The 12,741-nt window shown below is 45.0% G+C and overlaps 1 protein-coding gene across 1 annotated transcript in view; it reads right to left on the bottom strand.

The window, feature by feature from the left end:
• COL4A2 (collagen type IV alpha 2 chain) overlaps window positions 1–12,741 on the bottom strand; it is a 205,353-nt gene that overhangs the window by 144,110 nt on the left and 48,502 nt on the right. The window contains exon 4 of the mRNA XM_004054731.5: window positions 10,697–10,777. Within this exon, the coding sequence (XP_004054779.5) occupies window positions 10,697–10,777 (81 nt within the window). The remainder of the gene's footprint in view (window positions 1–10,696; window positions 10,778–12,741) is intronic.

Raw genomic sequence — 12,741 nt, 5'->3', positions numbered from 1 at the left:
TATATATAAACCTACGCCTTTTTGTCTTTCCTTAAGTTACCAGTAAAGTCTATCCAATTTCTCTCCCTGGAGTCCTTAGAACAGAGTGGATATTCATCAGTCTCCGATGCATTCTTCTGTCCTTCCTGAATACGGGGCTGGGAGAAGACTAGTCGATGTTCTAGACCAATAATTCTATCATTCTTCGAAGAGAAGTCCAAATATTTGCAAAATTTCAGGTGTTAAATGATGAGGAATTTACCCCAAGGCCTTCAAGTGCAGGAAGCCTGGCTTCCTGTCTCAGAGTTTTGCTTGAATTTTCTGGACTGCTTATTCAATCCTCTCTTTCTTTTAGGTTGCAATGGTATGGCCGGTTGGGGCTGTGAACGTGTACAGTAAAATCTGTTAAAGATTTATGGATCTTGCCCTCTGTGGCTGGCATATCCCAGCTGCCTGAGGGTATAAGATCTGCCACCTCTCTAAGCAGGGTTGAAATGAGCAGTATGCTAAAAGCAACACAAACAAAAGCGAACTGCTTTCTCCAGGCTCATAGGATTCTGTTAATTTTGCTCTAAATTAGTGGAAACTCATCAGTCCTCAAAGGCCACGGCAATATTCCTTTCACCAAACCTGAGAAAGGCTGGTTTTGTTGACAGATGCTAAGCATGGGTGCAATGCACAAAACTGATTTTGATAGTAAGGTTCTCTCGACATACATCTCATTTTCATAAGACTTTTACAATGCCATAATCACCACCCAAAGTGCATTTTCTTAAAAGTAATTATTGCCATGCAGAGCTAAGACATGCCAGAACTTTAATTTTCATTAGAGAGAGACCAACCTCACTATAGAATTCATCCAACCTTCGGTTTCTTTATTCAAAACAGACTTTAAGAGGGAAGAACTGTAATAATGCCTCACAAAGACAACAATTTAATAGAAAACACGGATGCTGACAATGGAGCCAAGAACTTGTTAGGCCAAAGATATTATTTACCCAACATTAATTACTTCCATTTTATTTTGTTCTTTTTCTTTATTTCTGGTTCCAAACCTCTAAGAGTTATTCACCCTAACAGTGTTTTAGATACAAAAACTTTTGTTCCTACGGTGGGGAGTTTTCACACGCTCACAGTGGCTTCGCAGGAAGCTGCCATCGATACGGGGCTTACATCGGGTTCCTGGGAGGTGTCTGGCTGCTGCCATTCTCCTAGAATGCAAACCTCTAGGCTGGACACAGAGAGGAAAGGGACAGGGGTGTTTTGATCTTTCTAATCAGTGGGGACATACGGCCTTTGGAAGGCCTGCTTTGTGCTTCCCAGGTGAGTCAGACCTCTGACACCTTGAGCGCTTCAGTTGTCTACACCACAATGAGCTCATTTGGGTGAGATGCCAGAGGGCTCAGAAGTGCAGGCAGCTCAGGGCCTCAGGTTGACCAGCTTCCTAAGGACATTTTGAAATGACTGTTTCATTTAAAAATACATTTATTATATGTTTACCCTAATGTCAATGATAGTAACAGACAATGTATGCAGCCATCTTCACCCTTCGAGGATGAAGGACACTAACCATGTCCTTCTGATTTAATGATGGACAAAATAAAGCAGAGATGAAGGGACCCCATTTCCTCCTTCCTGGGGTACCCACTGCATGCAGCACTTAGGTGGCAAATTCAAAGGCCCCTCAGGGAGGAAAATGTGTGTACGGTTGCTTGGTTTGATCATTGCTGCCATTTTCTCCCCTTGGCTATTATTTTACTGTCTCCAGAAGAAAACAACAACAGTAATTTCAAAACTCTGCAAAACAATCTAGTAGTTTTCTCTTTATTATTGAAGTAGTCTAGTAGAAGACCGCTCACAGGCAGGAACATTTAGAGGCTTGTGTAGACCGCCGAGATAAACCCAACTGGGAAGACTGACTGTGGACGCTGTTTCTATATGAAGGTACCATAGCTTTAGACATTCTTCCTGCTGCATGAGCGAAGACAGATTCAGAGAAAACATTTCTATTCAAAGTAGCTTTTAGAAAGCATCTCATGTCTGGTAACTACTATGGTCTGGTCTATTTAGAAATCCTGCAGTTGTTTACTAAGAATGAATTGGAAGCGAATAAAACAAAACAATGGTCTTTGAAGATTGCCATTTCTCCTCTAGCAGAGAGGGGGAAATGCTTCAGTGCTACACTTGTCAAAACTTTCCATCAGGAGGTCGGAAAAAAGGATTTCGAAAGTCAGCATTTCAGTTTGGTTTATAAGAAGAATGGAACTGTGAATTCCTTTTGCTCTAGTTTATCAACAGTTCTGTGGAGTCTGTGTGAGGTTTTTAATCAAGACATGAAATGGCTATTATTATCTGATCCCAGCTAACTTGTCAATCCGATGGAGTGTTGAGCTTTGGAAGTGGCATTTTCTTTCATGTCCTCCATCCTAAGAAAGGCCCTAGCTTCGTTTTAGCAATGGAGTTTTACATTCCTTCAACACTCAAATATGTATTTTCTATCAGCAACTGCACGTAAGACACTGGTGGAAGAGAAGGAAGGAGTCAATGAACCAGGGAGGATGCCCCAGCAGCAGGGGCTGCAATGGGGCCAGGGTGACTCTTGGAGAGCCAAGGGCATTGCGTGGAGAAAGGGCAGGTTCAGAGAGAAGGGGAGGGGGAGGGGTGTGCAAAGCTCTGGAAGGCCCATTTGAGCAAGGTGTGAAGCCCTCAGGAGACTCCTTTAAAGAAGTCATGTGCCCTACCCAAGGTCACAGAGCCCTTTGTGACAAAGTCTCGAGGTTCATATTTTGGTGCGCCATTCAATGAGACATCTAGTTCTAATTAAAGAAAATGCCAGGCCGGGAACAGTGGCTCACACCTGTAATCCCAGCACTTTGGGAGGCCGAGGCAGGTGAATCACCTGAGGTCGGGAGTTCGAGACCATCCTGGCCAATATGGAGAAACCCCATCTCTACTAAAAATACAAAATTAGCAGGGCGTGGTGGCGCATGCCTGTAATCCCAGCTACTCGGGAGGCTGAGGCAGGAGAATGACTTGAACCCAGGAGGTGGAGGTTGCAGTGACCCGAGGTGGCGCCACTGCGGTCCAGCCCAGGCAACAAGAGCGAAACTCCATCTCGAAAAAAAAAAACAAGAGAGAAAATGCCTTGAAAAACAGGAAACTTGGCCCCTAACACAGGCAGTGGATTATGCATAGCCACAGTTGGCTACTAAAATTTAAAAACAATATGTATTCATTCAACAAATATTTAGTATATATCCACCATGTGTCAGGCCCCGCATAGGCCCCAGGAATACAGAAGTAAACAGAGCAGTCATCTTCTGCAGTTGTGGCTATGCGAGTACTTGAGGTGTGGCTAGTGAACAGGATAACTGAATTGTAAATTTTATTTCATTTTAATTAATTAAAACTGAAATTGAAATAGCTGCATGTGCCTAGCAGTTACCATACTGAACATCCAATCTCCGTTGAGTTTGGAGCCAGGGGTAGAGGGAGGATCTGGGGAGAGTGGAGAGACAGGAAACTCATAGCAAATGTGTAAGACTATTCTAGATAGTAAATTCTAGATGAAAAGAAAACACAATATAAAGTCAGGGTTTCATGAAAGTAAGACCAAGATGGGTGACCTATTGGGCTTATATATTTACAAAAAGAATATTTTCTGAAACTTGGAGCTTCAGAACATAATGTGGCTCTTTCTTTCCAGCGAGATTTAACCATTCTCGTGAAGTGAGACTTTTAATAAATTGTGGTAGAATTGAGTTAATTATGCAGCTGACGAAGAGAGAAGCAATTACGAATTTCTGGCCCCTCCTCCACTTGCCATCCCACCCATATGATAAATATTTTATGTCAAAAGAACCATTAGAACACCATTGAGGATTTGATAGATAATGGGCCAGTTTGGAGCTCACCCACAGAAAATAATCACGGGACCCAGTTGCCACAGCCCCTGCAGCGCTGGATGAGCCAGACCACCTTTGCTCTAAAGCCACACTAAAAATAACTGCATGGTTTTGAAAGTGAGTGAGAGCTATGTGTAGACAGGGCTATAAAAGCCTGGAAGCCAGGTGGTGTTTTTGCTATTTCTGACTAATTCCTTGCCCTTTCTGTGCAGCATGTAAAATGCTGGAGATTTCTTTTTCTAAGTATGCTGGGCACACCGTTTAAAAGTATCTGTCTGGAAAAATTGCAGTTGGTTTGCAAAGAGGTCCGACCAACAGCACTGATGTTTTTATTCCACACATGCACACATCTTCAAAGAACTAAGACAGAGGCCGGGTGCAGTGGCTCATGCCTATAATCTCAGCACTTTGGGAGGCCAAGGCGGGCGGCTCACCTGAGGTCAGAAGTTCGAGACCAGCCTGGCCAACATGGTGAAACCCCATCTCTACTACAAATACAAAAATTTCAGAACCCCTCTAGCCACGGAAACACCCACACAAAAGTCCCCATGCTGCCAGGGCATCGCAATTCTCTCCTTGGGGAAGATTTAGTTTTATTTTAAAATCCTGGCTATCTACATGGAAGGGTAGGGTTTATGACAGCAATACACAATAGAAGATGCCCTTGGCAAGACTGCTGCTCTCCTTAGAGACAATATCTTGCCAATGGCTTTGCTTCATATCTGCATGGGGCACCCTCTCCTTTCCTTCCCCGAGGCTGGGGACTTTTCTTTTTCATCTCAGGATGACCCCTCTGAGCTGACAGCAGGAACCAAAGACAAAGAATTTTCTTGCCTTCTCGTTATCTGCCTCCAACCTGCCCCGAGCACTCTTTCTCTTCTCTTGGCAGCTATTTTTGCTCAGTTTCTCTCTGGTTTCTTTTACTTTGATTTATATTGTTGAATTTAAGAAATCTGGTGAGGCTAAGGACTATTTGACCCAAGTCCAGGGACCCATAGACTGTGGGAAACTCTTAGCTACATGAAAAAATGCAGTCGTTAAACACAACTTGTTGCCCTAAGCACTCAGCCACTGCTTACTCGAGCGAGCTTGTCAATCGCAACCTTCCAGAAGCATAGTCTCCAGGCTCTCAGCTGCAGCTGCCAGGCCACAGGGGGCACTGTGGGTACTGCCTGGATGCATGCTGAGTGATGCAGAGGCCTCCACTCACTCGTTCAGGGGCTGATGATGTGGGTTCTCTTTTCCCTGTTGTCGTGTGACAGGGCCATTTGACCAGTTCACTAATTCCCAACATGGAGTTATCCAACCAGTCTTCATATTTACCAGTTTCTGGAATACCCAAGTGCCTTAGGACACAGGAGGTGCCCGGTGAAGGTTGATGTCATTAAAAAATTTGAAACAACCTATCTGATCAGAGTTTATGGTCAAAAATCAGATGTTTGGGGGGGAAAAGGAACCTGGCTAAGTTATTGAAATAATGAACTAAAATTGACCTTACTTGGAAAAATCCAAGACTTTCACCATCTGCTAGGTGAGTTAACAAGCAAAGCAAAGCTGCCTTATTTGTTGACTCCGATTTCCTACCTGCCCCTCTACTGCTTTCTGTATTATTAACCTTTACATTGCGTGGTGCTGATAACTCTGACAGAAATTCTGTAACTGAAACTCACTTTGATGCTTCCCATTCAACTGCCTTCCATCTCCATGGTGTATAAAGAAAGAAAACTGAAAAGAGAATAGAAAAAGAAGGCTGGATGTGGTGGCTCACACCTGTAATCCCAGAAGTTTGGGAGGCTGAGGTGGGCAGACTGCCTGAGCTTAGGAGTTCAGACCAGACTGGGCAATATGGCAAAATCCCATCTCTACAAAAAAAAAAAAAATACAAAAATTAGCCAGGTGTGGTGGTGCATGCCTATAGTTCCAGCTACTTGAGGGCCTAAGGCAGGAGAACTGCTTGAGCCTGGGAGGGCTGCGGTGAAAGGTGCTAGGGGCGGGCAGCCTTGTCTGGTGCTGATGATTGCCTGGTATTCAGTGGAGGGGTAAATCTGAGAACATGCAGTATCAATGAATCGGAACTTATAATTTATAATTATTCCAATATACTTACTAAAGATTATTTGAAATACAGACCCTCAAATAACAATAGAGCCCTGAATCATTTGTTAACGTTATTTTTTAATCCACAAAACAACTGAAGAGGTGGTTAGAGAGTTAACTAGGGAACCATAACTCTTGAATAACGAGGGGAGACTCTCTTCTCATGCTGCCTATGTTCTTCCCTGCACCCCGGAGAGCCTCACTCTTCTAGGCTGACATATGGGAAAAGGAGTACGGACACAAAAGATGATTATGCTGGAAAAAGAATTTGTCTAAGTCCCCAGACTTGAGTTTTGTTTTGGACTCTGCCACAATCTGGGTGTGAGATTTGCAGAGGCCATTTCCCTCCTGAAGTCAGTGTGCTTGTATGTGAACTACAGGACATGGGCTGGCTCCTGGCTCAGCTCCTCCCAGCTCTGCCCAGGGAGGGGAAGTGGGCCGTGCCAAGCAGCCGGGACACAGCTCCTGCCTTGCCTCTTCAGGCCTCAACTCTGTGGCTTGCTGGAATTATCTATGGGACTGGGTGGTTCTGTCTGGGAGAAGCAATTCTCTCCCTGCTAGGAGAGTCTACCACTCACCGCCCAAGGATGAACAAAGCTCTGCAAATTGACCCAAAGCTCATTCATTGGTCACATGAGAATCCATTTGGAACTGGAATCCATAGTATGCTTGTGATTTCTGCTTAGTGTCCAAAAGTTATCCAGTGACGTACAACTTCCGATGTTGGCTGTCACCATGGTGACGCACAGATGAACTGGGGTACCATGCCCATAAAAGGCTGAGCTAGCCAAGTGCTGGGGTGTGGCGAGTCTGCAGCCAGGCATTTCCAGGGCTGTTACAGTAACACCACAGGGAAGAGAGACGGGAGCCACCCCAGGGGAAGCTATGGGAAAGAACAAACTATGCACACAGCCCTTTCGACAGCAAGCTCTGTCCAGCTGCTATTTTTATGTATTATCTTACTTTAAAAAAATACTATCAGTCCAAAAGTAAGGCAGACAGAGCAATGCTTCTGCAAGAGCACATTTGGGAAAATCTGTTAATTAATAAATAGTTAAGCCACATGCACCGGATTTGTAGTATTGAAACAGATGCTCTATCTTAAAAATGTTTTAATACAATAGATGCAGCAGTCCTGAGAGTAACTGTCTCCTGTAACACACAGAAGAATATCTCCAGGAATAAGAAAATGGTAAATGGCATCACTGATCTCTTTCTTACCTTTTACAATCAGCTATTTCTATCACTTTATCGGTGAATGTTCAGGGTCTCACCCGAATTAACAGAGCAGCCCTGTGTGCTGATTGTTAACACACTCCAGTGACTGGCTCTGTGTGGTCCCTTGGCAGCACAGGCCTCGGCCCAGGTGAAATGACAGTGTCAAGCATCACACAGCACCCAGAGGTACAGGTACAGCCAGATTTCAGGCCACATGAGTGCTGCGCGTGCACAGTGGATCCCACAGTCCAGGCCCCGGGGTGCGGGGCGGGTATCGTTTGCCTCTGTCTTTTGTACAACCCTTCAGACAGCTGCCAATCACAGCTTAATTGGATCAGTGTTGATAACCCGTCTGGATAACTAGAGGACAGCCAAGCCCACACGGAGTTTTGGATTACTCATGTTAATCAGATTAACCAGAAGGTGTCGATTTTTCATTTTACTTGGCAAAGTATAGAAAGAGACTCAAGGTGTTTCCTTCACTAGGGATGCTGGGAAATAAAAAGGTCTCAATGCCTGTGCTGTGAATTCATGAAATCACAGAATCTTGGGGATCCTTAGAAATCCCCTCCTAATAACCTCATTGAAAATACCTCTGGCATCGTGTAACAGTACACTGCTACGCAGATGCTTTTATATATTGAAATAATCTGAACTAGCTATGTTTACTGAAGAATCAAATTCTCCTAAAGGCATTATGGAAAATGTTACTATGTTGATTCTGCATTAAATAATCATAGAAAGTGAAAAGGAACAGATCCGGTCACCTTTACTCAGTTTGTTTGGGTTCTGTTTATCTGATGACATGGAGAAGAATGCAGAGTCGCTCTAGACAGTAACTCCGTCCCACACAGCTAGTCTTACAGATATGTGTATACCACCAATTCTACCCATGCCCATATAAGGCTGAGCCAGTCAAGGGCTGCGGGGTGGAGAGTCTGCAGACAGGCATTCTCATCACTGCCACACAAGTGTCGTTGGGAAAATCCATAGCATGAGACCCAGGGGAATTTTACATCTTGTGAAGTGGCTTCCATAAGCTTAAAAATTATTTAGCCTTGTTAAGTGCTGATAAATGATCTTCAACCAGCAATTTCTAAACCATAAAGTCCTCACAGCAGGCAGAGGAATGCTTAACTGAAACAAAAATAACTGTTTTGAGAATTGCAACTAATGATGAACGCAGCAGGTGGAGAGATGGGAGCTTTGATCAAAGGGGCAGGAAGCCTCCTCAGTTGTGATTTTTGACAGTGAAATAATGATCAGTCACAGGTCAGGAAACAGGAAGACAGTATTTATAAAGAGGTTCCCTATCACGAACTGTGCCCATTTGATTTTGTGGAGGGGACACAGGAGAGGAGGCAGCGGCATCGCACCTCAGCCCTGGAGGCCAAGCTCCAGCAGAGGGTCGTTCTTCCTGGCAGGTAAGGATGGGAAATGGCTATGGTAGAAACTGACTTCAGGATTCAACTTGGGGAAACTCATTTGGACACCCAAGGGCTGTTATAATTTCTGATTCCAACAACATCGGGGCAATGCAGGGAAGAGTTTCCAGTGGCCTTGACAACCTGGCATTTGCCAAACGAAGGTGTAGACAAGCATGTGTCCTAGGGTAGATGCATGAGTCCAGGGAATAAAGGCAAGGAGGCTATGTCATAAAACAAAATACTACTCCCCACACCTTCACACATGCAAGATGGACTTAAACGTGCACATATAAATAATACTTTTAAACCACGTAACACCAAGACTCAGTTTTAAAGATATCAGTTTTAAAGGCAACAGAATCAGAGATCAATCACTTTGATTGAACATATTAAATCCAATATCAGGGCAATATTTCAAATTCTGCCAGATGCAATGGTGATAATTTGGGGTACCCTTTTTTCCTCTTACTTATCTATCAGATGGACCACATCAAAGACATTCAGGGAGTGAATATTTTCAAAGTGAGAATTGTTAGCAATGATACAATTGCCAGTGCTCCCTAGTTTGTATAACTATATTGCAGTATAAATGCAACTACTTTTTTCTTTACAGAATATTTTTATATTTCTGCTTATTATAACTATAAAACATCATTGCTTTATATATGTACATATATACACACATGCAAACACACATATGTACTTATAATGAACAATGAATGAAAGAAAACATGCTTATGAAAATTAAAATTGCTCTCAATTTTGTAGGAAAGTGGTATACATTGATCCAATTTTGCATTATATTATTGTTTGTTCTAGTGGAAGAGAATACAATTGTATTAAATTTATTAGCAAAGTATGCAATGACTTACTCAGGCAATTTAAGACACTCTCATTTCAAATGGAAGTGCAATCAGGCACCGCATCATGACTTTTTGGTCAACAACAGACTGCACTGAAGATAGTGGTGCCCTAGGATGACACCGGATCTGCCCAGCGCATGACCCACATGTTTGTGGTGGTGCTGGTGGGGAGAAACCTACTGTGTTGCTGGTTGCATCAAAGTGCGGACATGCAGTTACATGCAGTGTATGACACTTGGTGATAAGCAACTGCGTCACTGGTTTCTGCATTTACTATACTTTTTATTGTTATTTTGGAGTGTACTCCTATTTATATGTGTACACATGTTAACTGTAAAATAGCCTCAGGCAGGTGCTTCAGGAAGAATCCAGAAGCAGGCATTGTTCCCAGAGGGGATGATGGCTCCATGCGTGTTACTGCCCCGAAGACCTTCTGGTGGGACAAGATGTGGAGGTGGAAGACAGTGATATTGATTATCCTGAGCCTGTGTAGGCCCAGGCTCCCATGTCTGTTTGTTTCTTTGTTTTTAACAAAAAAGTTTAAAAAGTAAAAAAAAATTTTTTTAATAGAAAAAAATCGAATAAAAATGTAGAAAAAGAAAATATGTTTGTACAGCTGTACAATGTGTGTTTTAAGCTAAGTGTTATTGCAAAAACAGTCAAAAAGTTTAAAAAGTTTAACAGTTTATAAAGTAAAAAAGTTATAGTAAACTAAGGTTAATTTATTACTGAAGAAAGAAAAATATTGAAAGCATAAGTTTAGGGCCGCCTAAGACCCAGTGTTTGTGGATCTACAGTGGTGCACGGTCACGCCCCAGGCCTTCACATCCACGCACCCCGCACTCCCCAACGCAGACAGAGCAACTTCCAAGTCCCGCAAGCTCCGTTCGTGGTAAGTGCCCTACACAGGAGTCCCATTTTCCATCTTTTTACTTTCTTTTTACTGTACCTTTTCTGTATTTAGATATGCAAATAGTACTGTGTCGCAACTGCCTACGTACAGGTTTGTAGCCTACGAGCAGCAGGCTCTATCACACAGCCGGGTGTGTAGCAGGCCCGGCCACCTAGGTTTGTGTGAGTACTCTCCAGTATGTTCAAGCAATGATGAAACTGCCCAGCCACACGTGTCCCAGAAGGTACCCCGTCGCTAAGCGAGGCATGACTGTATGAGGAAGATAATATTATTTATTGCAATGCTGTGACTTACACGTCCACCTTTCTCAGGGTAGCACTGGCAGCCCCCACTGCAATCTCTTCCTCCACACGGCACATCAAACTTCTTCACACCCTGCAACAATAAAACACAAGGCAAAGAAAAGTTACCTAAACATTGCCAACTACAACATGTATTAAAATATCATCTGTTGAGAATCCTTCCAACTCTAGAAACGATTCATTCAAAACATTCAATAAGGCTTTCTTTAAAAAATAGACTAATTTTTAGAGCAGTTTTTGGTGCACAGCAAAATCGAGTGTAAGGTCCAGAGATTTCCAATATACCCCTGTCTCTCCCACCCCTGAAATCCCCCACCATCGACATCCTGCACCAGGATGTACAGGTTGGAACCAACCTGTATGCTGGTTACAATCGCTGAGTCTGCCCGCATCACCATCACCAGAGTCCACAGTTGAGACCAGGGTTCACCCTTGGTGCTGTATGTTCTATGGTCAAGGAGTCTTTAAACTCACTAGGCTGGGCGCGGTCGCTCACGCCTGGAATCCCAGCACTTTGGGAGGCCGAGGCGGGTGGATCACAAGGTCAGGAGATCGAGACCATCCTGGCCAACATGGTGAAACCCCGTCTCTACTAAAAATACAAAAATTAGCCAGGCGTGGTGGCAGGCACCGGTATTCCCAGCTACTTAGGAGGCTGAGGCAGGAAAATCGCTTGAACCGGGAGGTGGAGGTTGCAGTGAGCTGGGATCACACCACTGCACTCCAGCCTGGGCCACAGAGTAAGACTGTCTCAAAAAAAAAAAAAAAAAAAAGTGCCTAAAAAGTGCCCGATGCCAAGCAAAGTCCTGGACCTCCAGCGTCAGGAGAACATTCCGAGAATCTGGATTCCATGTGAAGTGAGGAATCAGGAAGGAGCAGGCCTGTGGCATGCATGAGAAACTCTGGGGCGTGGGCAGCAGCTCTGCCTTCTGCCTGGACATGTGGAGCATGTGCCTGGAGAAAATGCTGGTGGGGAACCCAGAGAGGTGGGCAGGAGTGGGCCACCACGGAGGGGAGGAGGAGGTGTCGGTGCAAACGGTGGCTCCCTCATGGGACCCCCATCATGGTGATCAAAGGGAGGGCCATGTGAGGAGGCAGGACTGGCAGGTGCATCTGGCGGGATGCCAAACCCTCATCTGCACCACCGATATCGCTTGCGACTTCAACTGAGGGGCGTCGGCAGAGGAAGTCCACTTCCTTTCCCCTTCGCCCTATGGGACACACTTATGCTCAGTAAGGAGGAGGAATGCCGGGAAGAGGCTTTCCTCAGGACCTATTCAGGCAAGTGGGTGACCCCATTGAGTGTTTCATCAGAGAAGGAGATACAACCTTAAGTGAGTCAGTGGGAAATGGAGGGAGTTCCCTGGATGGGCAATCCCGATGGGGCAAAAAGGTGTTTCTCATCCTTGATCTCAACATTCAGATCAAAGATGGACCTGGAGATTGGGCTACTGGACAAGTACCTTAGCTCTTCCTTTCAAATCGTGACAGTATTAAGCGTTTTGAGATGATGGCAATCAGAGTGACCCTCTTTTCTCCCCTTTCTGATCAGCTGAGTCTCAGCGCAGGCCTCCTCTCCCCTGACAGGTGAGCTAGTACAGCCTTCATTCTACAGGTGAGCCAGTGCTGCCCTCCACCCTATACAGGTGACCTAGTGCAGCCCTCAACCCCCACACAGGTGAGCTAGTGCAGCCCTCCCCACACACACAGGTGAGCTAGTGCAGCCCTCCCCACACACGCAGGTGAGCTAGTGCAGCCCTCCCCCCCACACACAGGTGAGCTAGTACAGCCCTCCCTCCCACACACAGGTGAGCTAGTACAGCCCTCCCCCCACACAGGTGAGCTAGTGCAGCCCTCCCCCACACACACAGGTGAGCTAGTGCAGCCCTCCCCCACACACACAGGTGAGCTAGTGCAGCCCTCCCCCACACACACAGGTGAGCTAGTACAGCCCTCCCTCCCACACACAGGTGAGCTAGTACAGCCCTCCCCCCACACAGGTGAGCTAGTGCAGCCCTCCCCCCCACACACAGGTGA

This window comes from Gorilla gorilla, chromosome 14 (assembly GCF_029281585.2).
Source record: "Gorilla gorilla gorilla isolate KB3781 chromosome 14, NHGRI_mGorGor1-v2.1_pri, whole genome shotgun sequence".
NCBI lineage: Eukaryota > Metazoa > Chordata > Mammalia > Primates > Hominidae > Gorilla > Gorilla gorilla.
Note: the sequence above shows the minus strand (reverse complement) of the source record. Positions and strands in the feature narration are given on the sequence as shown.